The 27,152-nt window shown below is 61.7% G+C and overlaps 1 protein-coding gene across 2 annotated transcripts in view; it reads right to left on the reverse strand.

Annotated features, from left to right (window-relative positions):
- Positions 1 to 27,152, reverse strand: part of EXD3 (exonuclease 3'-5' domain containing 3) — a 75,880-nt gene that overhangs the window by 37,780 nt on the left and 10,948 nt on the right. For both annotated transcript variants that reach the window (XM_039220757.1, XM_039220758.1), the window contains exons 3-7: positions 19,116 to 19,265; positions 11,472 to 11,536; positions 6,464 to 6,637; positions 5,969 to 6,136; positions 563 to 616 (exon numbers count right to left, since the gene is read on the reverse strand). In XM_039220757.1, coding sequence (XP_039076688.1) covers positions 563 to 616; positions 5,969 to 6,136; positions 6,464 to 6,637; positions 11,472 to 11,536; positions 19,116 to 19,218 — 564 coding nt within the window. In that variant the 5' untranslated portion in view covers positions 19,219 to 19,265. The remainder of the gene's footprint in view (positions 1 to 562; positions 617 to 5,968; positions 6,137 to 6,463; positions 6,638 to 11,471; positions 11,537 to 19,115; positions 19,266 to 27,152) is intronic.

Here is a 27,152-nt window from a genome sequence, read left to right on the forward strand (position 1 = left end):
GGGAATGCCTCCTTGTTGGCAAGATGGCGTGCCTGCTCGTAGTGCCCGGCTCGTGCCCACGGGAGCCCCAGCTGCCGGAGCCTCCGGGAGCCTCAGAGGCAGTCCCTGGTGGTGGCACTGGCCCTTTGGACACTCAGGCCATTTCCACCGCAAAAGCCAGGCCTCAACAAAGCCCCTTCGGTGGTCTCTACAGTAGACCCCACCTCATTTCCTTTCCTCTCCCCTGTGTGACCACAATGGTCAGGCTGCCTGGAGCCCAGGCTGGAACCCCGGGGTGGCCTCATGGGGAGCCCCATTCCTGAGAACCCCTCTGGCGTCCACTTTTGGAGCATATTACACCCAAGCCCAGGGACTGCTCTCCTGGACCCCTCCCCTTGGGCCTGCCTCACAGGGTCAGGTGGTCACACGCGACCCTTGACCTCTAGCACCCCCAGCCACACCCTGTGAGGAGCAGAGGCCAGGGATCAATGGTACAAGACCCCCCACCCCCAAACCGTGTTTCTAGAGACCTAGGCTCCACCCAAGTTGGAACCCACAGAATTCACATGAGAAAGACACTTACCTTGTCAACATCGAGTACCGGCTGCAGCTTCAGCTTGGAGCCCAGCATGATGGCCTGGCAACCACAGATGGGGCGGGTTACACAAACGACACTGGGCCTGGTGGGGACCAGGCAGTGCCACGGTGAGGGGCTCCCACCCTTCTACACCTCTCAGTCACTGTGGGCATAGGACAGGGCCTGTTCAGGTCCAAGGGGCCTAGAATCCAGAAGCCTCCTGACAGACAAGCCCCCCTTCACTCCCCCAGTGCTGAGCCAGGTTCCACAAGAGGTGGGGAGGTGGGAGTGACCCACAGGCCCCACCAGGCTGGGGGGTGGCCTGTTGGATAGGGCATCAGGGTGGGTGCTGGGCCCAAGTGGCTCTGGCCAGGGGTTGCTGATGAGTGGCCAGAAGCCGGGGGCGGGGGGAGCAGTCAAGGGGCAGAAGCCTCGTCACCTACCCCCAGACACCTGCCCCACCCCTCCCAAAATAGTGCCCTCCACCAGCAAGAGCCTGGCATGGCCAGTCACAGGATTCACAGCCAGGGGCCAGGGCGGGCGACCCCTGCCTCTGTGCACCCTGGGGCCTGAGCGACTGTGGCCTTGAAGTGCAGGGGCCTCTGAGCACGTTCCACAGGGCACACTCTGTGTGCAATCCAAGATGACTAATAAGCGCACAGCTGTCTGTCCAAAAGGGTGGACTGGCCCCAGGAGGAGAGGCTGGCGTACGGCGTGGTGTGGTCTGTGTGTGTTGGGGGAAGCACAGACCTGCCCCCTTGGGTCCACAGAAAAGAGGATCTGAACCCAGATGCTTCCTGGTGAGGAGGGGAGGGCAGCCGACCCGGGAATGGGGACACAGTGGGCACAGCTGAGAACCCTGACAGCAGGCAGCCGCCGGCACAGGGACCCCCCTCCGACTCAGCATAGAAAATGCCCTGCGTCCTGAGCGCCCGCACGTAGCGCAGACCCGGCTGCTATTAATAATTTCCATACATCGCGCTCCCATTATGAGCAAAAATAACCGGCAGAGCAGCCGGGCGCCCCGCCCCACGCAGCTCACACAAAGGACCAAAATAGCGGCCTGGGAAAGGCTCGCTCGGGCCTCCGGCCGCAGATCGCGCGGGGCGGGGGCGCAGGGCCAGGGGCCTTTCCCTGCGCAGCGCTGACCCGGCGCCTCCACAGCCTGGCTGCTGTCCAGGAGCTCGGCAGCAGCCGGCCCCGAGGGGCCCAGAGCAGGGGGCAGGGGGCACAGGGGGCGCGGGGCAGGGGGAGGGGCCAGAGGATGGGGCGGGGGGGGGGGGCGGGGGGAGGGGCCAGGGCTGGAGGAGGGGCTCCCGGCTATGGGAGGGGTGCAGGTGCCCACGGTGGGGACCTTATCTTTTCTGGACCGAGGCCCCCTGAGAACTGAGTGAGCACCAGGCCCCCCTCCCGGAAGGCTAGCATGCGGACCCCGGCGGCCCCCCACACTGTGCTCAGGAAGTGGGGTGGTCAGAACACTACCGCCTGTGCCCTGAGGCCGCCATGCTCCCGTTAGCTTCCTGTTCCTCCGCGGTCAGCACCTGGACCTGGGCTTGGTTGGGCCAGGCCACGGCCGAGGAGGGGCCGTGGGGAGGGGTACCTGGGGGCCTGGGACCCCCCATCCTCCAGACCTGCTGTGAGCCGGTGACCCTGGGAGAGGTGTGGGGGGCACAGACGACTTTCCTCCCCCCTCACTACCGCGGCTGGGGCGTCAGCCCCGATCATCCTGTGGCTCCTGCTCCTCCAAGGGCAGGACTTCATCTGTCCGCTGGGCTCCAGCCCTCACCAGGGTCTAGGCGCGATCCTGAGCCCCCACCCTCCGACAAGCCCTCTGAATCCTGGGGTGAGGCCTCAGGCTTGGGGGGGGGTAACCTGGAATGGTGGTCTGGGTAGAAGGTTCAAGGGTGTGGCCACGGGAGGTTGGGCGCTGCCCTTCACAGAAGCAGGAGAGGCTTCGCCATCGAGGGCAGCCTGGAGCCCATTCACCCCCCTCTCTGAGGGTGCCCCCACTCTGCTGCTGGGGCCTCCCACCCCCGAGGAGCCAGTGAGGTCCAGGGGAGCCCTCTGTGCCGACCCCAACCCTCTCATCTGGCCAGCAGTGCCCACAGGCTGAAGAGAGGGTGGGGGACTCCTCGCAGAGCCCAGCCCGCTCATCCAAGGCAGGCTGCTCAGGCCTCACTGGTGTGTCAGGGGTTACCGTCACACAGGGCTCAGAGGGCTCCACACAGCCCCTCTCTGCTCCCTGGCTCCTCCCGAGCTGTCCCAGCACCCAGGGTGCCCTCTCTCAGCCACGTGGCCTGTCTGGATGCTGCAGGGTGGGGCGAGCGTGCTCAGGGCTGGATGGCCGCCGACGCCCCCAGGGACAGTCTGGGAGGTACCCTCATTCTGCACCTGCACCTCTGCACTTGGAGGCTGGGTGCGTGGGGCGGCGCAGGACAAGGAAAGGGGCAGCCAGGTTGGGTGGTCGCAGCGGCCCGGGAGGGATGACCGGCAGCAGGGAGCCCTCTCGGCCTGGCTTCTATCTTGGGGCTTGGCCGGGGCAGGGGTGTTGCTGTGCGCAGTTCTGTCATTGCCATGAGGGGCTTAGACTCCATCTCCGGTCATTTTCCTGTCTGAGCTTCTGCCAAGAGCACACCAGCCGCCCGTGACCCGGTCACCTGAGAGACCCGGCAGGTGCAGGCACATCGCTTGGTGACTCAGGCACCGGTGACAGAAGGGGGGGCTGAGGCCCCACAGAGGAAACTGCCGAGGACTGGCCTCTGCACGAGGGAGACCGCTGGGATGCGCAGGGCGGGGCCGTGGAAACCTCTGGGCAGACAGGCTCTAGGACAGCCACCCTTGGGGACAAGAACTAAGAAAACCCAGTGGGGCCGAGGTGGCCGCCACGGGAGGGGCATTCATGCCCACCCCACACCCCCCCGGCTGTCCATCCGAGGGGCAGGAGGCCGGGCAGGTGCCCAGACTCGGCAGCCTCAGACCCAGGATGGGCCTGCCTCCCACCTCCACAGCTCAGCTCGGCCCGGAGCCAAGGGGCTTTTTTTTCTTCCCCCTGAAGCAAAGCTATCTTTTTACCTTGATAAGCTGTTTAAAAAATGTAAATAAAATAACTCAGTAGACAAAAGCGGGCATTCATCCCGCCTGGAGCCAGCCGCCGCCCTCGACATGAAATATCGGTGCACATTAAGTCGTGAGTCCCTGCTAATCCGAGCGGACAGGCCTGAATGCGGCCCCTTTCGCCGGGCGCGGCGGTGGGCACTGGAGCATGCACCGCCTGCCGGGCGGCCCCGCTTGGGGACAATGGCTTTTCTTCGCAGAAGGGGCCTGTGCGGGACAAGAGCCCCCTTTGTGTTGGGATTCCTGCCTTGGAGCGCGAGGGAGGCGCATTCAGCCGGCCCTAGACACTCTTTGAAAGGCTCGGGTGTAACAGAAGACGCCGAAACACTAGCCTGCCTTCTGCCTCCCGCATTCTTGCGAGCCCAGCCGCCCATTCAGCCCGCGGAGAATGGCCCTGCGCCACGGGAGCGGAGCCCCAGCCACATTGTCCCTGGCGTGGCCATCTTGGTTTCTCAGCGCCCTTCACCGGCCTCGAGACAAGATGACAGCCACCAACACACGGCCCACACCTCTGTGGGCGCAGGACTGGTGGTCCAGGTGAGGCCCAAACTGCAGTGAGCCTCCTCCCCGGGACTGGCCCCTCAGGGTAGAAGGCCCGTGGGGCGCGCCTGGGGTCCTGCTCGGTGCCCACCGAGGAGTGGGGAGCAATGGCCCTGGCAGTGGGAGGGGTGAGCCAGGAGTGAGCCCCCGGACAGCCCCGAGACTGGACTTGGGGTGTGGGAAGAGTGTTCTGCTGAGCTGGGCACCCCAGGGCTTCTCCCTGCTTGTGATCTTCACATCTCAGGGCACAGAGATGCCACGGGGGCCCCGTGCCTGCAGCAACAGCTCAGAGACCCGCCCCCGACTTCCACCACAGAGCTGCCCCTCCCCGCTCACCACAGACCCCCACTCCCTACTACCTCACGCAGACCCAAGTCACTCCCAATGCTCCTGGCCAGCCTCCACCTTCTCTTGGAAACTTCTGGACTTAAATGAGAGCTGGCAGGGCTCACAAAGGAGACTCGACAAACCCGCTGAGACCTCCGGAGCGTGACAAGCTCTTACCCAGGGACCTGCAGCTCCTAAGCCCACATTTCCACATTTGCTCTTTCTGCCCAGGGCCCAGGCCGGCCCAGGACAAGGGAGCTACGACCCGTCCCGGGCATGGCCCCCGGCCCAAAGCACCGCACGTACCGGAGGCCCCTCTGCTGTTAGGGCTGGTCACCTGTGCCGCAAAGCGCCAGTGCTATGCCCTGTGCGGAACCTCTGCAGCGAAAGCCATGGGCGTGATGCTGAGGGGCTGGTCCCGGGGAGCGCGGCACAGGTAGGGTGGGGTCCTGCCCGGCCAGGCACCGGCACGGAGCCAACAGGACCCTCGGGTGTGTGACCCTCACAGGGGCACCACCCCTGCTGGGACCTGGTGCAGGAGAGCCACGAATGGCAGGGGCTGGGCCACCCAGGGCAGGGCCCCGGGGCAGGTGCGGGGGGTGGCGGGCACGGCGCGAGGGCTCTCGGGGGCTCTTCCTGCAAACCAGACCCTGCTGTTGGAACAGGTCCCCAGGCCCGGCGTGGGCGTGGCCCCAGGACCCTTGACAAGGACACAAAGCCAGCAGCAGCAGGTAAGCAGCTGGGCCAGAGGGAACTAGGCTGTTCCCCACCCCCCCGGCCACGCCACCCCCCGGCCACCCCACCTTGTGAGTGGGCCTAGGCAGAGGCAGGAGTGAGAAGGGGGAGCCTCAAGGGTCATGTGGGTGCTCCCTGGCAAAGCTCCCCGGGCCGGGGAGGCTCTGGGCTAGGAGGGTGCGGGAAGTGATCGAGCAGTGGCGAGCGCGGGCTGAGGGGCCCCCACACCCGTGATCTTCTTAGCCCTGCAAGCATTTCTGGGAATTGACAAATGAGACTGAACAGCAGCGGCTCAGGTACACGGTCCTGCCCCAGGCCACAGCCAGGGTGTCCTTGGGCCGCTGACCACATTTGAGGACCCAGTGGACACCTCAAGAGGAAGGACCCCAGGTGCTGCGCGAGAGGGCCCGGCGCAGGCTGGGGGCTGCGACCAGCCTCTTTTTCAGCTTTGTGAGTATGAGGGGCTCCAAGGACCCTGGTGCATGGCACAGCCCCGAGCTGGGCTCCTGGGCTGGCTGGTCCCTGAGGCCCTCTGGGGGTCTCAGCACCCCCGTAGTGGAGGGGTGGAGAGGACACTCCCAGGGTGGACCCTATGAGCCCTCTCAGCCCAGCTCTTGCCTGCCGCACTGACCCCACCGGAGCCCTGGCCCCTGAGCCCCTCCCTGCCAGTCCGGCCCACGTGGGGGTCACACTCACTTCTTTGAACTTGCCCTCCTGGTACAGCTGGTGGATGTGAGTCAGCAGGGGGCTCCGGTCTGCGTCCTGCAGCTGGAAGATGCTGACCAGTGGCTCCACGAGACTCGGGGGACTGTTGGCAAGGACCCTGACCGCACGGGCCTGGAGCTGTTTCAGCCTTGAGCTGCGCTGGAAGACCAGAGCCAGCCTCAGCCGGGGAGTGGGGGCTGCAGCACGGTGCTGGGACTGACTTGGCCGCAGACGTCAGCACCTCGACCCTGTGTCTGCGGTGGACATTCCAGGCAGGCGAGGCCTGGGGGGCAGGGGCACAGGTGAGGGAGATGTGTGGTTGTGGGGCTGAGGGTCAAGCCCACAGACCCAGGAGCACAGTCGGTCCGAAGGCACTGACCCCTGCTGGGCTCAGCAGGCCAGGTCGGGCAGGCGTGGAGCCCACCAGGCCAGGAGGTGTGGATGGCGTGGAAGGGACGTGGCCGGTGGGCTGTGGGCAGGGCTCACCTGGGCCGGCGCAGGGAGGGGCTGTGACCGTAGCCAGCGGTGCAGCTCACAGACTACCCAGGCCTCCAGGGAGGGGCCCTTACGCTGCCAGGCCTGGCTGCCTTCTAGCACGTCCAGGAGTCCGGTCAGCGGGTCGTCTAGGGCAGCAAAGCCCCGCCAGGCCTCCTCGCGGAGCTGCGGACACACAGAACCTCACTGTCACTCTGTTGAGCTCAAGTCCTCCTGGCAAACCCTCCCCTGACCCGCACTGTCCAGCCTGTGATCTGCTTAGAGGGGGGACTGGGGGCCAGTCAGCACTGTCCTCCCCTCCTCGGGGCCCCAGGTCCTGGGAGGCAGCCACTGTCCACACGAACGGTCCCGGAAAGACAGAGGGCACATCCCCTGGTCAGGCCAAGGGCGGTGGGAGCTCCGCCTCAGCCACCTGCGCAGCACTCGTACTTCACGCACAGCGACCCTCAGCGGGGCCAGCAAGCAGCAGGAAAGAGAGGAAAGAAGGAAAAAATCCCAAACTGGAAAATGCCTCTGCGTTACTTTCCACCACTTGCACGGCCGAAGGTTAGGAAACACGTACAAACCGACAGAGGAAAACTCAGGGCCCCGTGAGTCGTCCTCTCCCTAAAGTGTCAGGAGAACAGGGGTCCCTGGTGCACCTTGAAGCTGGGGGGGGGGGGGCGTGAGGGCCACGCTGAGCCCGGCCCTGGCTCTCTCCTCTGCCCGACTCCGCGTTCAGTCGTGAGACACCCTCCAGTCAAGGACCCGCTTGCGGCCGCAGAGCCCGGTCTCTGCACACCCTCCAGGCAGAGCTTCAGGGTCATGGTCTCAGGAAACAGACGCTCGGACGCCCGAGGCCACTCGTAAGGGGCCCGGAGGCGTCGCAGGCCTGCAGATGCAGTGGACCGACGACAGCCTGAAGCGCTGCTACCCGCTGGGGCGGGCGGGCCGAGGCCACACGCGTCTCAGGCGTCTGGGGGCACCCGCAGGGGCCGCTGTCCCCACCCTCCAGGAATGTGTGAAAGAAGACAACTGAGGCCGAACCACTGCCCCCTTCTTGCTCATAGAACGAAAGGTCTAGAAAGATGCCTCCCTGGACTTTGGTCCTGACTTTTTTATGTGCAGTGCCTATTCACAGGGCCCCTGAGAGGCTCCCGGAGCAAGGCAGAGAGGCCATGTGGCTGGGGCCCGCGCTCTGTCGTTGCCGCCAGCCAGCTCTTCCGCTCGCAAGGTGGGCTCAGGTAGACGCCTCATCTCCTTTTTCCGCTGGGCCGTCTCCACCAGCCGGACAGAGGGTGTGCGGGTGGCCCTGGGGCCCGAAGGAGGAACCCGGCCCGGGAGAGACCTTCAAGCTCTGGTGAGCACTTTCTGATCAGTAGCCGCAAAACACAAAGCCTTTTGCAAAAGTGCCACCATCCCACAAGCCAGGTGTGGCTGCGCCTCCCGCACCCCTTCCCAGTGGGGCCGCTCCCTAGTCCACTGTTGGGGCCGGCTCCTTCCTGGGGCTCCTTCCTGGGCTCGCCCAGAGGCTCTTCGTGGTGGGAGCCTTGTGGTAGCCAGCAGAAGGGGAGCCAGTGGGCATGTCCTTCCGCGACAGCCACTGCCCATTGCTGGGATGCGGGCCAAGGGCTCTGCCCTCCAAGGCCGGGCGCTGGCTCTATCCCCTCCTGCGAGAAGTGCCCAGGAGCACTGTGGAGGCGACACTCACCTGGCCCAGGTGCCAAGCCCCACCGGGGGCTACGGGCCTTGCTTATGCCGAGTCACCACTGAGGGCCTGGGCCCCTCCCGCTGCGCTCTCGCATCATTCCAGGAGAGAAGGCCTTCCGGACGCCCCCGGGACCTCCCCAGGGTTCTGCTGACCAAACCTGGCCCACAGACCCTCCACCGCTTGTGACTAAGCAACAAGGGAGGGGAAGTCACCAGGGAGGCATGGACCCCCTCTGCGGTTGGCCCTGTGGCCCTTCCCACATCTCTGCCCTGAGAGCACCTGGGCCCAGGCCGGGCCAGGACTCTCTCCTTGCAAAGCAGCTCTTAGTTCCGGAGCTCTGGGAGTCACCCGCGCTGTCTGTGCGTGTGCCTTCTCCCGCACACATGCCTCTGCTGTGCTCGGACAGCACCCAGCGCCCCGCAGGCTGAGGGGCCCGCCCGCACAGCAGCGGGCGGGAGGCAGGTGCGGAACTGGAGCGGGGGCCGCAGCGCTGGCGCCCACAGTGTGGACGGCGCTTCCCCAGGACGCTTAGAACCAACATCCACTTGGCTGGAATGTAATTTTAAAACCACGGTACGTGAGCAGTCTGGCTCGCTCACCAGAAGCGAAATGCACACTTTCTCCTCGGGCGCTGGGTGACCTCAGGACGCCTGGCCAGGCTCCCTCTGCAGACACCCAGGAAAGGAGAGGTGTCTGTGGGAAAGGAGGCCTCTGAGGGCCCGGGGCTGCACGGTCAGCACCCTGCATGGGGTGCCACGGGAAAGCGTGGGCTGCCCCCAGTTCGGTGGGCTGCCCGGGCTCCAGGAGTCCCAGAAAGGCCCCCTTACACCTGGGCCTGCCCGTCACAGGGACCCGCACCGGAGCCCCGGGAGGGGCTGGCTGGAAGGAACACCATCGCTCTCTGCAGACACACCTGCCCCCCCCCCCCCCCCCCCCCCCCCCCCCCCCACCGCCAGAGGAGGAAGCTTCGCTGAGATGAGCCCACGTAACACACAGGGACAGTCACCGTGAGTGACGGCCACACCACGACAGTGACAGGTCTGAGAACAGGGACCGGAGGACACTGGTCTGGGAATGAAAACAGACCACGGACATTGTGGAGGGAGGAAGTGGAAGCTGAAAATCAAGGACAGAACATAACACCGGGGCCCCTCCTGCACCCCCGCCTGGGGTCTGAGAGTCCTTCCTGCCCCTGCAGTCCCTGCGGCCCCAGGGTGCCCCTCAGGCACTAGGTCGAGCACCCACTGCCCGTCTGCTGCCCCTCGTCCTGGAGGGTCTAAGCGCAGGCCCCGTGGCCCCGCTCCTGTGCTGCTCGCTCCTCGGCCCGGGTCCTGGGTCTACACTGACAATCCTTCGGAGCCCTGGCTCTGGACTCTGGCTGCCGCCGTCTCCTCCCCTCCTAGCCCCTGACCGCTGACCCCCAGTGGGGACCTGCCGTCGTTGCCGGCTCCTGTGCCCCGTGGTCCCCGGGCCCCAGAGCCCGTGTTTCTCACAAGGTGCCGGGGGTACGTCCCGCCCAGTCACTCACCCCTCCTGCGCCGGCCCCCCGGCCTGCCGTCTCCACTCGAGGGCTCTGAGCCCCATGTCTGGCCCCTGCCCCAGGCCCCAGTCCACACCACCGGCCTCCTTCCTCTTTGCATCACAAACCCGCACACGGTCCTACAAACCAGCCTCCAGTTTCCCTGTGCTGTTCCGTCGGGGACCCCGGACCCTCGCCGCGCTCAGCCGGCTCCGGGGCGCTGTGGGGGCCCGCAGGGACCCTCCATCTCTGCCTGCTCACAGGAGCCTGGACGGGTTCCGGCGTGGGGCCCAGCGGGGACAGCATGTGGCCCTCCAGGCAGGCGCTCTGGGGGCCCACGCGATCCCCTGGCACACGAGCAGCACTGACAGAAACCAGATGCCTGGCACACCTGTGTTTGCTTGGAAATAAGCAACGCGCTGGCCGAATGAGGGGCCATAATGAAAGTCAGAAAATAGAGAAGACGGACAATGGGTCCCTCCACCTCGAAACTTGTGACGAAGGGACCGGGAGGGAAATGCACCGCTTTGGGCGAACACCTGGGAAAGAAGGACCGGGAAGTAATGACGGGCATCCGACAGACGGTGGTGCCGAGCGGCGCCAGCCCAAGCCGACACACCGGCCGCAGAAAAGAGGCCAAGAGCAGAGCCGAGGAGGCAGCGCTAGGGCTCGTGCTGGGGGCTCACGCTCCCCGCCTCGGAAAGTCTGGCCAGCAGCTGTGACGACACGGAAGAAACGGACGCTTCCTGGGGAAATAAACCAGAACCAGGAACTCGGAACAGACCTGGGTCCCCTGCAGCCCTGCCCAAGACCCCTGGGCAGGACCACGCGCTCTTACCTCTCCCAGACTCTCGAGGAGCAAGCAATTCCCGTCTCCAGCCAGCTGCTCCAGGGAACGGAAGGGACACCCTCAGCCCCACATATGAGGTTAGTTCACCAGGAACAGGGACAAAGACTCACAAATGCCACGGGGACCAGGGGAGACACGTCCCAGACACGCGGGGGTGACCTGAGTTAGGGAATGTGTTCACCAGACAGCACAGTCGTGTTACTTCAGTCCTGATCTCAAAGCCGCGGTTACAAAATTAGAGAGAGCTTTTGACTTTTGCAATAACTTTGCATTCGTCCAGTTTGAACTGGCTGCTCATCGCCTAAGCGCATGCAGCTGGGAGGTGGCTGAGCCCACCACGGCTCCGGTGCTCGGGAGCCCAGGCCTGTCACCCCCCCCCCCCCACACACACAAGGTGAGCCCACAGGTCTGGCTGACCAATTAGCCAGGGACTGGTCCCCCCCAGTGTCACCAAGCAAGCTGCGGGCCTGGGGAGCACCCTTGGCCTAAACGGCTCACAGACACGGCTGTCACACAGGCCCGCGGCCCCTTCCTGGAGCGCGCCTGCTCTGGACGCCTGCCCCCGTGGGCCCGACCTCCTTGGGCGGCCCTCACCACCCCAGGGGCAAAGCCAGCCTCCAGGCACAGGCCGCAGTGGGGCCGCCGAGCAGCCTCCCGCCGGACGACAGGCTATCCCTAGGAGGGGGACCATGGGCGAGGCCTGTGTGAACCAGTGGGTACCTGGGCCCCACATGGCACACAGGCGGCCATGGCCCATTGGGTCCCCTGTGCGGTGTGGAAGCCGAGTGGTGGCCACAGGCCCTTCCCTCCTGCTCGGAGCCTCAGGGCTCTGTGTCCACCAGTGTCTAGTGGGGGCCATCTCCCCCCCCCCCGTCTGCCAGCACATCCAGGGAGGGTGGCCGACAGGCGGCAGCAGGGCCCATCCCGCACGTGCACTCACCTGCTGCAGCTCTCGTGAGGACCACAGTGTCCGCAGGGCCTGCAGGAATGGGAGCAGCTCCTGGCCTGGGGGGACAGGACGAGGGCTGTGCAGAACCCACCGGCTCCCCCTTTGGTCAATGCTGGGGGGCTCCCCACAGCTGCCACCCGGTGCCCGTGGCCTCCGGCCAGAGCCCCCCACTGCCCCTCCCCTGGGACTCTGGCCTGGCCATCAGGCGGTACTTACCGCGATGGGCTTCTGCCCACAGCTTGGGGCAGCCTAGGCCGCATGCTTCAGTGGTGGCGGGCTGCGGGGCCCAGATGGGGCACACTGCGTACGCACTGACCATCGGGGCATGCCTGGTGGGCCACCACACCCCCACCCCTCCATGCCATGTCACAGCCCACGCCCATCCGCTGCCCACCAAGTCTGGCCTTCAGCCTCTGCTGAGGCCCTACAGCGGTCCCGGCCTCTGCCTCCCCTGGCTGCTCCCTGAAGCCTCCCCGCCCACGGCCTTGGTACTCTCTTGCTTGCCCCAGTCCCCAGCCCCACCGCGGGACTGCTGGCCGGGGCAGGGGCCAAACTGGGACCCTAGGCCCAGGGGGAGTCGGGGTTACCGTCATGCTGGAAAAGGGACTGTGCCCTCAGACCAGGTTTAAGGTCAAGGCCTGGGAAGATGGCTGCCGCCTGGTCTCCACTTTGGGAAAGAAAGTGGCCTCCGAGTCACCCACAACCACTAGCGCCCCCTGGCTGCCTCCAGAGGGCCCGCCCCACCCCTGCGGCCACCTGCCCTGGGCCACCCTGCTGAGCCCTTCCTGGCTCACCACTGCCTCACGACACAGGCCCCAGGGCTGCGGAAACCCGTCTTCATTGTGCAAGAGCCCTGCTGCCGATGTCCGGGGGCGTCCGGCCCCCGCAGCCCCCCCAGGACCGTACAGAGCACAAGGCCCAGAGGGGGCACCTTGTCCTTTCCTTAAGAACCATCAGGGCCATGTGCTCAGAGCCGGGGGTGGGGGTGCGGGGGGAGAGCCTGGGGGCCTCCACCTCCTGCCCCAGGGGGTCAGAGAGGAGGTCACTAACAGATTCTCTAGGTCAGGTCAGGGGGCTCAGGAGCGTGGGTGGCTCACCCGCAAATCTACTCAAGAATCAAAGAGACAAGGGCAACCGGCTGGGCCCCCGCAGACGACCCGCCGGGGAGGGAAGGCTGGGGGCCCACACGCAGGGACCCAGCCAAGGCCACAGTGGCTGGACTCGACGCCCAGCACGGGGGAGGGAATGCTGGGTGCACGCCGGGGAGCCAGGCTGACCGACCCCAGAGGGTCTACCACTGTGGCTCATCAATGGGGTGGAGGGAGACATTTCACAAAACAAGCATTTCATAAAAGTAAATTCTATTCGTGATTTAAGAAACAACTCTGCAACTAGACCACAGGCAACTTCATGACCCAGAAAAAAAGATGTTCAATAACAAAACCCTCAGCAAACATGGAACTTGATGCTGAAATAGGCCCCGAGCGACGCCCACAGCAGGTGCCCGCCGCCCATTCCGCGTGGCCTGTGGGCCCCTGCCGGCCGAGCGCTACACGAAGGCACAAGTAAAGGCACAGAACTTGGAAAGGAAACGATAAAATCGTCACTACCCTGACAAACCCCCGTCCGCCCATAAGCGGATACCACTCAGCGCCGGGAAGAAACGCGTGGTCAGGCCGAGAGGAGACGCGGGGCCCTTCACGCACCTGCCCGAACGGAGGGCGCCGTGGGAACGGGCCACGCGGCAGGACCCCGGCCCCGCGACATCCCGCAAGAGGCACAGCCGTGCAGGCAGCAAAACGACCCGCGCGAGGCCGTCACAGCGGACGCCGTCACCGCGTTCGTCCCAGCCCCCAGAGCGCCGCCGCCAGGAGGGCCGAGTGCCCCTGGGGGCTCTGGGTGCCGGCGGCGTGGCCGTGGGGTTCAGGAGGGCGCCCCACTGGCCAGGGGGTGGGAGGCTGTGCTTCGGGGGGCGGGGTATGGGAAATCTCTGTAACCTTCTGGATTTTGCTGTAACGCTAAAACTGCTCTAGAAAAGATAGTCTTTAAAAATCAAATCAAAACAAAACAAAACATACTACTGCTCACTGAAATAGTTTTGTGGGAGCCGTGAGGAGTCCAGAGACGCTTCCGCGGGGGCTTCTTCCCACACAGACGCTTAACACAAGGCTGAAACCCCCTGTTTCTCTGTAAACCAGCAACATGTGGAGATGAACATTAGAAACGGACAATGGCACACAAAATTTCAGATTTTGTTGGATGAATCTAGCAAGCGAAATTCACGCATAAAAGCCATAAAGCGTTGAGAGTAAGATGCAAAGACCTATGAAGAAGGGCCGTCCACGCAGTAGACTACGTGGAGTCGTCACCCACCCACAATTAGCCGCACAGCAGGCTGCGAGGCTGTGTGTGGGCCACCTGTCTTAACAACCCACCCAAATCACAGTGACACGAGACTCCTACCCCCAGCTCCAAGCAGCACCCTAGGTAGGGTGAGCGGCGCTGGCCCGGAGAGCACAGGTGTGGACCGGTGAAAAGACCCCGAGCCGGAGCGGGGCGCACACGGGACCTGGCCCCGGGAACTGTGTGAGCCTAACTGAGAGGACCCTGGAGTACCCAGCCTTACCGCTCCATCCACTCCACCCCGGCTGTAGATCTGAACGTGAAAGACAGATACATAGAGCCTCTGAGAGAGTATTTGGACGACCTTGGGGTGGCGAGGTCTCCCAAAGAGTTCGATTACCTAAAAGATTCCCCCTAATCCAAAGGATCCTGCAGGAACTGGAAGGGCATGAACAGGTCCAGGGAAGACAGCTCTCCTCCGGCCTGGTCCCTGCCCTCACGGGGACTGTCCCAGCCCTGCTCGAAGCTGCCTCCCCAGCCCCTGAGACCTGGGCCCCACCGAGAGCTCTGTCCCGGATGTATCCTGGTCCCTCCTAGGAAGTGAGCACACTTGACCTTGTTCAGGGCTGTGGTCTGGACCTCGATGGGTGCTCCACAGTGTCAGCGCCAGGTGTGCATGGCCACCAGCTCGAGTGGCCTCAGGGAGACCCCTGGAGGGGACCACCCATCCCCTGCACTGCCCACCACACCACCTGGTGCAGGTGCTGGCCCTCCTCAGCGACGTCCGTGCGAGGGCTGGCAGTGGGGGACATCCTCCCTCCCAGGGCAGGGGCACGTGGCTTCTCCACAAACGTGGGCACTGCCACCCTCTCCGGCCCACCTGACTGCCCCTCTCGGTCCCTGGTCCCAGGTTCCACCCTTGTCTGGGTGGGGCTGCGCCCTGACGGTGGGCCCAGCCCCTCCTGAGCACCCCCAGGGCAGTGGGCAGGCACCAGGCCAAGAGAAAGGGTGCTCCTCAAAGCCCCTAAATCCACACCCGCCTGCTCAGCAACCCCTCGGAGGCCCCAACAGCACCCAAACCCAACAGGCAGGGGGGGCTCTCCCGCTGGGGCTGGCCCCATCTGGGAAGTGGGGTGAGAGGCCTTGTCGCTTCGCCTCCTCCAAGAAGTCGTGAGTCTCCAAGACAGACCTCGCCTGCCCTCAGCACAGGGCGCACGGGCGTGGGCGGTCAGGACGGGCCGGGGCGCCGGCACAGAGGCGGGCTCTCGCTGTCTGCGACACGGCCGTGGGGCCCAAGCAAAGGCCCCGGAGAGCCGTGCACTCAGCGTCCACTCAGGTGAGCGCGCGCTCAACACCCAGAAACCACCAGGCTTCCAGGGCACGTCCGAAAAGCCACCGGAAGAGGTTCTACTAACAACAGAGATTTAAAACGATGGCACAGCTAGTTTTTTTTTTTTTTAATATTTTTATTTATTTCTAGGAGAGAGAGAGAGAGAGACAGCGTGAGCAGGGGAGGGTCAGAGAGAGAGGGAGANGGAGAGAGAGAGAGAGAGACAGCGTGAGCAGGGGAGGGTCAGAGAGAGAGGGAGATACAGACTCTGAAACAGGCTCCAGGCTCCGAGCTGGCAGTCAGCACAGAGCCCGACACGGGGCTCGAACCCACGAACCGCGAGATCATGACCTGAGCGAAAGTCGGTCGCTTAACCGACTACGCCACCCAGCCGCCCCATAGCTAGTTTTAAAAACAACGTGGAACAGGGGTGCCTGAGTGGCTCCTGAGTTAACGTTGGACTCTTGGTTTCAGCTCAGGTCATGACCTCAGGGTGCCTGTGTCCAGGCTCCACGTAGGGCTGTGTGCGGGCAGCGCGGAGCCAGCCTGGGACCCTCTCTCTGCCCCTTCCCTGCTGGCTCCCTCGTGTGCTCTCTCTCAAAATAAATAACATTACAAGAAACAACTGTGGAAGATCTATTTTTCAAAAAGCACATCTAAGAAGAAAAGACAGCTAGGAAGGCAAACCCTGTCCTTGAGACGTGTTCCCTTTTTTCTGGCTGCGTAGAAATTTACCCTAAACTGGTCACTTCTTACGGTCACAGATCCCACAGGTCAGGAATGCTGGCACTGGGCTCTCAGGGAAAGATCATTTTGACTCGTCAGAAGCAGGCACCAAAGGCGTCCTGGGTTCAGGGTGGGAAGCAGAGCCCACCTTCGTGGGGCGTCAGAGAGGCTGTACACGTGCTACCCCACGGACGCGGCTCAGACCCCCGGGCCACCCAGCCGTGTGATGAAGTCCAGTAAGAGTGCAGGATCTGTGCAACCGAACCGGCTCGTTGTGAGGCCCACACTTAGAAGGAACAAAAGAACGAGAGGAAGGAGGGAGCGAAGAAGGAAGGTGGACAAAAAGCAACAAGCGACTTTCAGTCCTGCCAGATACCGGGTCGTATCACAAAAGCACAGTCGTTAAAACAGGGAGTCGTTGGGGCGCCTGGGGGCTCAGTCGGCTAAGCTTCCGACTCTGGCTCAGGTCATGATCTCGCGGTTTGTGGGTTCGAGCCCCGCGTCGGGCTCTGTGCTGACAGCTCAGAGCCTGGAGCTGCTTCGGATTCTGCGTCTCCCTCTCTCTGACCCTCCCCTGCTCACGCTGTCTCTCTCTCTCAGAAATAAATAAAAAACATTGGGGCGCCTGGGTGGCTTAGTCGGTTGAGCGTCCGACTTTCGCTTAGGTCATGATCTCGCGGTTCGTGGGTTCGAGCCCCGCGTCGGGCTCTGTGCTGACTGCCAGCTCAGAGCCTGGAGCCTGTTTCAGTCTGTGACTCCCTCTCTCTCTGACCCTCCCCTGCTCACGCTGTCTCTCTCTCTCTCCTAGAAATAAATAAAACATTAAAAAAAAACATTAAAAAAAGAAAACAAAATAAAATTTCGTCACGAGCAGACGAAAAGGTACAGAGCAGAGAGCTGGAGAGAAGCTCTGAAACACAGAGGAAACAGCCCTGGGGGGAAGCGTCTGCCCACTGAGTGTTGCTGGGACACCTGCATGGTCTTCTGGAAGTATAATCAAGGGGCACCCACACCTCACATCTCACAGCACAGTAAATCCCTTCTGGATCAAAGACTAACAATGATCATAACCAGCTCCTCACGGCACGATGCTCCAGGCACTTCCATTCAGGACTCACAGATGGAGGTCAGCACTGCCTCACCACAAATTTTCTGAGACAAGGAAACAGAGAAGCTAAGTAACTTTTCCACAGTCACACAGCCCTCTCTCAGCAGGCTGTGTGCCACCTGTTTCTATGGCCTCTCTCACAGCCCAGCCCAAGAGCTGCTCCGCGGCCCCAGGGGCCAGGGGAAACCCTCAGGCCAGGGCGAGGCAGACAGGCCCCTGCCCCAGGGGAGGGCCCAGCCCCAGGAAGCACTGGTCCCTGTGTTCAGGGGCCACAGGAGGGAAGCGGGCTTCCTGGAGCTGTAGGGCCTGTCTGCTCTGTGCTGAGAAAACCCCTGAATGTCCCAAGGAAGGGAAATCCAGTCCTTCCTGAAAACCCCCGCCAGCTAAACTTCTGATTCAGCTACGTCTGCTCATACAAAGGCCACGTTTTCATGAGGAAAACAATCTTTGAGCCCAGCTGACGTTTCAGCCGGACAATGTTTCCTTGGCCCCGGGGGAGGGGGGGTCGGGAGGAAAGGCCGCGGTCCTCACTGGCCCATCCCTCCCCTCATTGTTCCTCACGCCTGCAGCAGAGCAGGCAGGAGGCCACGTGGACGTCACACTTCCAGGGACCACGGACTAAGGAAGACCCTGGGGCAAAACCAGCAGAGGGGCCAGAAGCCCCCCGGGGGTGCCATCCCCCAGAGCCTGGTGGAGCGGGCAGACGCCCTGGCCTGAGGTCTCCCACAGAGGCCTTCCTAAGGCCAGCTTCACCAGCACAGCTAGACACAGAGCAGGCCAGGAGACCAGGCCGCACAAGGCCGGACAACGGGGCGGTATCTGACCCGGGGGAGGGGTGTCTGATCTGGGGGGGCTGTGTCTGATCCAGGGGAAGGGGTGTCTGATCTGGGGGGGCTGTGTCTGATCCGGGGGGGCTGTGTCTGATCTGGGGGGGCTGTGTCTGTTCTCAGGGTGGCCTGCCCCTTTGCTAGATCCAGTAGACCAAGGGTGAGGCCTGGAAGACCCTGGAGGGAGGCCCTGCTCAACACATCCTCAGATGTGATGTCACTGCAGGCCCCACCCTACACGCGTCCCGTGGGGATGGGCAGACACAGGAGGGCCTGATGCGCCTCCCTGGGTGAGGCCCTGAGAGAAAGAGAGGCCTGAAGATTCCCTGTGCACCCATGTCCCCTGTGGGCACCGCCTGCACCCCCTGCCCCAGAGTCCCTGTCTCCCCCCCACCAGACTCTGGGTCCCTGTCCCACCAGGACCTGGGTCCCCGTTCCTGTCTCTGGCAGGCTCAATGGCCAGAGGTGACCCCCAGGCTGATGACCCAGTTTGGAGGCCCCTGTGAGGAACCTCTGGGGACCATGGCTGCCCAGAACAAAAGAGGCAAGCTGGGGCTCTACGGGTGGAAATGAGGAGCAGCTCTTTGCTGACCACATCCAGGGCCACCAAAGTGAAAATGCCTCCCTTCCCCACGGAGGGGGCTTGCGTGCCCACACAGGCCCCTCGTCTCCGGGCAGGACCCAGGCTGATGCCCTGCACTGCCCTCTTCTGCCTCAGGCGCAGGGCAGGGGTACCTGTGGGGCTTGGGGGTCCTGTGCTTGCAGCCTGGCCCAGGCCCCTGCTTTTCAGAGCATCATCGTTCCCTCCCCACTCCTTCTTGGCAAATGCATCAAATGCCCCTGTGTGGAGCCCAGAGACTGCGCACGTGGTGCGGTGCCGCACCCGGCGAGACAGCCGTCCTTCCCCTGAGCCCCACGCACGCCGAGGGTCTGTCCAGTCGTCCAGTCCTCCTGGCAGCCACCAAGCAGGTGGCCAGCAGGCAGCCCGTCACGGGACACCTAGCGCTTAGCCTCAGAGCTGGTGGCGCCCATCCCAGCACAGAGGCGCCTCCCTGCAGCCCTTGAGACAGGAAGGCGGTGCTGCTGGGCCGTGCCACCTGCATGCTCACATCTGGCCCCGGGGTAGCGCCACATGCCCCACCCCAGAGCCACCGGAGCCATAGCACTGGATGCCTTCCCCCTGGGGTGCCTACCTGGGGTACACACATGTACCCCGTACCCACAGACCTCCCCCCACACACACCCACGCCTGGCACTGCCGAATGCAGCCAGCTGTCAGGGCCGTAGGGGCGCAGACTCACCTGGGGCCTGGCACTCACTGCCAGCAGGGTTGCCAGCGGGGTCTGTGTCTTCAGCAGTGGGGTCACCAGCAGCGGGGTCACCAGGAGGCTCTGCCGGGTCCATCCTCAGGGTGGCGCTGGGGGAGGCGGCGGGCAGCTCCAAGTGAGGAACTGGCGGAAACAATTAGACCGTTCCCCACACCAAGGGCCCACCTCTGGGGTCAAGGTGCAGGGGCCCAGGCGCCCTCGGCTCCACCCGCCAGCCGGGATGGGATGCCCAGAGCTGACCTCAGAGGCGGGCTTGCCATGAGGACCCGTGAGCTAGCCCACACGAGCACGCGGACCCTGGCGACAAGCTGCGGTATTCCGCAGGGCGCCTGCGAAGGCTTCTTCTCCACGACGCACTTCTCTATGTCTACAGAGATCACTCTGTTCTCCCTCCTTTCGCCTGTGGAGGCCTCATACTGACCTCATCCCCACGCGCGGTCACCCCTTTGCATCACGGTAACACCCGCATGGCCTACCATGTAAACCCCAAGTCCTCACACAGCCACGGAAGGGGAGACCTACTGTGCTTCCTTCTCCAAAATTCCCACCCAGAGGCAGCTGTTCTCAGGAGCTCTGCCAGCTATGCCCTTGAGTACTTTCATTTCTCCTTCTAAAGAATGTGTTGATGTGGTTATTCCTTCAGCTTCCGTCTTACCCATGGCAGACCAACCTCAAGGTAAGAATTCATTACCGTACCCTGGCAGCGCCCGCACAGCCCACAGCCTCCTAAACCAGTTCTGAGCGAGCCTTCCTTTGGCTTGCTATTTATAGAAGACATGGGCACAACTACGTGAATACCATCCACAGCCGAGCCAAGTGCGGACCACGGTTCTCTTTCCTTTCTTTCACCGTTTGCTCCGGACTTCTGCTCTGGCCACGTGGGAGGGCCGGCACCAAGGCACAAACAACTGGACAACATAGTTTAGGCAGCTGACTTCCGGACAGTAGGCAACACACACCGTGCTTCCTGACAGCGGGACGGTGCCTGAAGAGGGCCCCAGGATGCCTGGCTCCCACCGAGGGCAGTCCCCCAGCCAAGTCCGCTGATCCGGAACCCAGAGAGCACCGTGTTCCACCAAGTGGAGGAGGTGGCAGTGCGTCTGTGGGGCGGGGCACTGGCCAGAGGGGTGGCTGGGGCAGCCAGAAATGTGTCCGAGCAATGCAACATCTCCACGGCTCCCAGAAACAGCCGCCGACGGCCTGAGCCTGCGACAGAGACTCTAGCAGCCAAGTAGCGCCACACATTAGGTTCCAGCTCAGACAACACTGCAGCATCTCGCCAAGACTTCAGAAAGGCCGTGCCTTGGTGCTATGCCTAAAGTGAGCCCCACTCTTGACTTGACCTGCCAAAATCTAAAATCAAGCCCCAGAAAAATCCACAGTGGGTTTGTAGGTTGAGTCCCACCAAGACAAAGATCCACCCTCACAAAACTGTCAAGCCATGCTCACCTGTTCAAGGTAATCAGCTAGACATTAACTGCCTACTCGAACAAAAATCAACACTCTTCAGAGGAAGATAACAGAATCCAGAGTTGCTACAGGGTATCATTCACAATGTTCGGTACCTAATACAAGAATCACAAGATCTACCAAGAAATGGGAAAATATGGCCCATAATCAAGGAGAAAAAAATACAAACAACAACAACAAAACAAACCCAGATAGTAGAAACCAACTCGAAGTGGCTCAGACGTTGGCTTTATCAAGGACTATCACAACTATTATAAGTGTATGCAATGAATGAATGGAAAATGTGCTCAAAGAGTTAAAGGAAAATATGGTCTTAATGAGTAAACAGACAAGGGAAATTACTTGAAACTATATAAAGGAACTAAACGGTAATTCTCAATAAAAAGTGTAATAGCTGAAATGAAGAATTCACTGATTGGGCTTGACAGTGGATTGGAGATGGCAGATGAATGAGGAGATGTGAAGACAGATCACTGGAAATTATCCTGTCTAAAAAGTGGGGGAGGGGAGTAGATGAAAGAACAAATTACACTGCCGGATGTTCTACATTGCCATCATTAATGGGAGGGACTCTGACAGAACTCCAATACCTCTCTCCACATGTTTAAAAGATCCTGGAAATCTATCACTTTTTTTTTTTTTTTAATTTTTAATGTTTTATTTATTTCTGAGAGAGAGAGAGAGAGAGACAGCGTGAGCAGGGGAGGGGCAGAGAGAGAGGGAGACACAGAATCTGAAGCGGCTCCAGGCTCCGAGCTGTCAGCACAGAGCCCGACGCAGGGCTCGAACCCACGAACCGTGAGATCATGACCTGAGCCAAAGTCGGACGCTTCACCGACTGAGCCCCCCAGGCGCCCTTATCGCTTGTTCTTAAAGACACCCCCTCCCAGGCCCCTGTCCCCTGTCTCCATCTGGACAGCCGCTCTCAGCCCCGTGCCATAGCTCCACCCCGACCCCCCCCCCGGGTGCCCCCGCCTTTCCTGACCCCCAAGCCCTCACCTTTCCCAGTTTTACCCCTGCTCCTGGAGGAGTACGTTCTCCAGGATCTCCCTGAGAAGAGCTGCAAAGGAAGCACACGTAACAAGTCTTGGGTTGTCTGGAAGCGACCCCCCTGGGCTCTCGCTCTGGGCTGTGAGCTCGGCTGTGAGTGAGCTGCAGAGCGGAAGCCGATGGGGCTGGTCCTCCGCTGCCTTCTCACTCCGGTGCCAGTGCCGAGGTCTGCAGCCACCTGGCTCCCCACTGCGCGTAGGACGCTTGTCTCCTCCTCCTGAGGACCTTCTCTCACAGCATCCGGGGACTCAGAAGGACGGGTGGGGTGGGGACCATCGGGCACACTCTGGGACACGTCTGTTCTCTTTCCTTGACGGTGTCCTGGCCTCCCTGTTCTCCATCCTGTCCCGGAAGTACTCTGACTTGGAACCTGAGCTTCCTGGAAGAGCCTCTATTTTCTTCTCTTTCCTCTTCTCTGCCTTTGGGGAAGAGTTCCTGAACTTTACTTTGCAAAATGTTCATTGAATTATTCATTTCTGCTATCAAAATTTTATTAGTCAAGAGTTCTTTCTCCTCTTACCCCAGAAAACCTCATGACTCAGTCTTTGTTTTTATACACATTCTTCTGTATCAACGCCCTCTCTCCTGCTTACACAGTGTCTGTCTTTCCTCTCGGAAGCTTTTCTCAAGTGTCTGGAGACCGCTGCCCAAAGCTAAGAGTGAGGTGCTGAGCCTGGGAGGCAGTCCTCCGTGTGGGCACCTGGGGGCCCGGAGAAGCAGGGCCCAGACGGCTCTTGTCCAGACCAGTCGGTCAGGAAGAAATGCTCCCATCCTCACCTGCTGAAGTGCACTCGGCTGCCACAGCCCAGGCCCCCAGAGGGCAGGGTCTGACCCCTCCCCTTGAAAGCACCCCCAAGACCCCGTTTCCAGTCTGGAGCCTCCTTGGGCTCTGCGCCCGGGACAGGGCCGCCCCTCTGCCCCAGGCTTCAGCTTTCTCAGGCTGGCAGACATCTGCTTTCCATCTCCTCCCCTTCTCTTAGCTCTTAAGCGCTTTTGCCTGTAGTAAAAAGGCAAAACTGTCTTTTTTAAATGCCTTTACTGTCATTTTAATGGGTCTCCAGTGAGGTCGGGCTAAGTAGCCACCACCCAGTCTCCGGCGGTTCTTGGCTGACGCACAGGCGTCTCTGTGATGAACCCAGAGCCTGAAAGGCACATGCTCTGTTCACAGAACGGCTGCGCCTCTCACCACTTCTGCAAGCCTTGTAGCAACCGAGTCCATAAATGACATTGGCCTGCACGACTCCCTTCTCGGGGGAGTAATTATACCCAGAGGTGTGCACATCTCCTTCTATCACAACTCAGACGAACGGACACCTGGCCCGGGCTTCTCACCAGGAAAGAAAGGGTAGGCCCCCCACCCCATCCAGAGACTGGCCCCTGGCGATGGGGAGCCGACTTTCCTATGGTGGCCAAAGCAAAGCACCACAGATGTGTGGCTTAAACCACAGAAATCTAATCCCTCCCAGTTCTGGAGGCGGGAAATCAAACACCAAGGTCTCGGCAGGTGGGTTCCCTGAGGCCTCTCTCCTGGATGTGTACACAGCCGTCTTCTCCCACGTCTTCCTTCTGCACATATCTGTGTCCTGATCGCCTCTTCCCATAAGGACACCAGTCAGAGTGGTGACGGCCCACCATGATGACTTCATTTCATCTTAATCACCTCTGTAAAGATCCTGTCTCCAAATACAATCACATTCTGAGACACTGGGGCTTAGGGCTTCAACATATGGATTTTTAGGGGGTCACAATTCAACCACAACAGGAGGACTAGATACCACCGGTGCCTCCTCACTCTCTGGTTCTTTGGGCACTAAGGGACCCATCTGGTTCTGAATCTCCGCGAGAGGCGGGGGGGTTGCCGATCACTTACAGGTGAGAAAAGTGGGGTCATCTGGGACTAAACCTGGGTCTTCTCCCAGCTCTTTCTTTGCACCACTGTTCACTTTTGCTTTTAACTGGCTTTTTACTATTTATAAAGGCAATTATTCACACAGTAGAGTATTTGGAAAATGAAATAAATTTGCAAATTTTGAAAAACTAATGCAGAAGAAAGTTATTGAAAGCTACAGTCATGTCCTGTTCACCTCCTGGCCATTGCCCCGACCTCTGGGTGGCTGTCTCCCTGCAGACATGTGGTTGGGGTCGGCCACTTCTCCCCTCCGATGCTCCCCTCCTGCGGTGACAAGAAGCGACAGGTCGGCCCACAGGGTGTTACTGCGCCCCCCACTCGGCCACACCACTCACTCACGCCTGCTGCACGCCGCGTGCAGCGCACTCCTGACACAGGCTCCCACGCCCCAGGGCCCCTCCTGCTCCTCAAAATAAACCATCCCGCCTCTCAGCAGAAAGGAGACGCTTTAGGGACAGCTCCCCCTTGAACGCAGCACAATCATAACTTCTTTTTATTGTGGGTTTGCTCCTGGATCTTGTTCTGAAATCACGAGTTTTCTTACATCACATTAAGGTAGCTCAAGTCCACAATAAACGCCCAAAGTGGTGACAACCAGAAGAACTGAGGGCTGCAGCTGACGCGGCCAAAGCATCCCCCGAGGCCCGGGCCACCCCGGCCCCGCCCCCGCCCCCGCCCGCCTTGACCCGTCTCACACGCCTGCCTGACCCCGGCGCTCCCCACTTCCCCGGCCCAGTGCCCTGCCCCCACTCTTTCCACACCTGGCCTTGCCCCTGACCCTGTCCCCAGACCCAACCCTGGGGGTGGGGGGTGGACAGAGACTTGTTTCCACAGCACGACCCTCTTTGGGAGTCTCGGCCCCCCCCCGCACCAGGCACACACGCGGGCGCTCCGAGAGCGGGGCCGGGGCTCTCAGCTGGGAGGGGCAGGGGCGGGCAGGCTCTCCTCGTTTCTCAGCTGGTCCCACATGTGGCCGACGCGCCACCCGCGTCCCTCGCGGTCTTTCTCCCGTGACGCCCGCCCGGTCACAGTCTCCCACCGATCCGTCTGTCTGTTTACTGCGGTCCCTTTGCTGGGAGTCCCTGCCAAGCTGGGTGCCGGGGGCAGCCCAGAGCCACAAGTCCCCTGCTAGGCGGTGCCAAGGAGACCTCTCAGGCGCCTGTGGCCTCAGGAGGAAGGACGACTTGGGCCCAGCAGAGGGTCCTTAGGAGGGGAAGCTGGACACAGGACAGGCCCTGGGGCCCCTCTGAGGAGGCACTAGGGGCCCCGCCCATTTCTCCCTCCGTTCTGGTCTTCAGCCCTGGGTCCCCCCTGGGTTAACTTAGAGCACCCTCCAGCCCTCAGCAAGGCCAAAGCCCTGGCTTGGCTTGCTCCATAGTGGCAACGCCATCGTCGAATGTTTCTGAAGCCCTTGACACCTCACAGCATGTGCAGCACACGTCCAGAATGGTCTCTTAGGCAGGGTCCACCTGCCACGCCCCATCCAAGGCAGGGTCCATCCGCCACTAAACCCCCATGGCAGTGTGAGTCCCTGAGGCTGGCGTGGGGGAAGGCGGGCGCAGGACAGGGCCTGCGTTCCCGGGACACAGGGTGGGGGTGGGGAGGAGTCAAGAGCATGATGGGGGGCGGGAGTTCTCCCCAGGGTACAGAGCTCCGGCTCAGCATCCTTTTGTCCCGCATCCCAAAGACACAGGGCCAGGCACCCACCTTCCGCATGACTGAAGGCCATTTGGGAGGTTTAAATAAACTCCAGATGGTGGCTTCTCCCCCTCGCCTCTGTCCCCGGGTCGCTGCAGGCAGCCGCCCTGTGCTGCCGCTGGAACTGCAGGCCACTCTGACAGCCGCTGGAAGGGTCTCAAAGGGAGGCAGTGAGCTTGTGAGTGTGCCCTGTCTAAAGCCCCCCTTCAAGCACAGCCAGGCCCCCAGGCCACCCCCCTCTCTGGCCATCCCCACCTTGTGTGGCCTGAGGGGCTCTTCTTCTTTTTTTTTTTTTTTTATATTTTTTAAATTTATTTCTAGGAAGGAGAGAGAGAGACAGCGTGAGCAGGGGAGGGTCAGAGAGAGAGGGAGACACAGACTCTGAAACAGCCTCCAGGCTCTGAGCTGGCAGTCAGCACAGAGCCCGACGCGGGGCTCGAACCCACGAACCGCGAGATCATGACCTAAGCGAAAGTCAGACGCTTAACCTACTAAGCCACCCAGGCGCCCCTGAGGGGCTCTTCTTTAAAAAGGTAGAGCTGGGGCGCCTGGGTGGCTCAGTCGGTTGAGCATCCCACTCTTGATTTCGGCTCAGGTCATGATCCTGGGGTCACGGGATCTGCGCTGAATGTGGAGGCTGCTTGGGATTCTCTCTCTCCACCTCTCTGCCTCTCCCTCACTCATTCCCCACCCCCAGCCTCTCAAATAAATTTTTAAAAAGGCGGAGCCCCAGTCCAGTCAGAATGATACTAAAGACTAGCATCAGTGCAGGCAACGTTCTTCTGCCCCTTCAGGTCGGGTCACCAGAGGGGGAATCCTGCCCTGCGGTCCCGTGTGGTCCATTCACGCCTTGTGGTCAGGCTCTGTCCACGCTGCGTCCAGGACAAACTGCCATGACCCTGAAGACCTCCTTCGCACTGCAGCCACCCACCTTGCTGGTCAGCCCAGGAAGGAGGCAGGTGACCAAATGGCTCTTTTGAGGGAGGGGTCTTTTTCTAGAGGAGAAACCCCTATGACTCCAATTTGCCACAGGCTCTCTTCCCGTCTTCTCTAAGAAGCATAGCACCCAGCATCTGGCCACCCAGAGGAGGGCAGTGGGCTCTGTCCCCAGGCAGGCTCCAGGGCAGGTAGGCGGAGCTGCACCCTCCCCACCTTGGGAACGGGCCGAGGCCACTGAAGCTCAGCTCAGCTCTCGTTACACAACTTTTGTTCTGTTCCTGAGCCCTGGACAAAGTACAGCCACACACTGAAACCCATGTGCTTCTGAGAATGAAAACAGCTGGCAAAGACCAAGTTCAAGTTCACCCCACGGCAGACTTTTTTAATTGACCTCATTTTAAAGTGGAAAAAAAACCCTCTAGAGTCCAAATGGTCTTTAGCTGGAAACGTGCTAGGTTTGTAACCCACATGACGAGCAGCAGGCAGGCCTTCCCACGGACGGCCTTCCAGGGCCGCTGGGGTGCGCGCCTCCTGGCAGTGTGGGAACTTCTGTTTAAAACGAACAGTCAAAACGTGCAACTCATTTAGCACCATGATTTTTTCTGAAAGGCGGCTGACCTGAGCCAAGTTCTCGCTGGGTGCCCTGCAACACGACAGAACATCCGCCTCCAAGAACCCACTCACTCCGGAGGCTCCTGCTCCCCGGCCCCTGCTCGGCCCCTGGCCCAGCGACACACTGGGCAGCAGGAGGGCGCAGGCCGCATGGCCTCCGCCTGCCCGACAACCTCACAAGCCAGCCAGGCCCCAGCAGATGTGCAGCAGAACACGGGAGCCCTCGGTTTACGTGGAGCCCGACGGCCAGCAGGGGGAGCCCTCAGCCCGAGCATCCCGCGCCGGCCGCACACCCCGCAGGACGGTGGGCACCTGCGTGTGCCTGCACACTA

The sequence above is a fragment of the Hyaena hyaena genome, unplaced genomic scaffold, assembly GCF_003009895.1.
Source record: "Hyaena hyaena isolate Hyena2069 unplaced genomic scaffold, ASM300989v1 scaffold_911, whole genome shotgun sequence".
Lineage (NCBI taxonomy): Eukaryota > Metazoa > Chordata > Mammalia > Carnivora > Hyaenidae > Hyaena > Hyaena hyaena.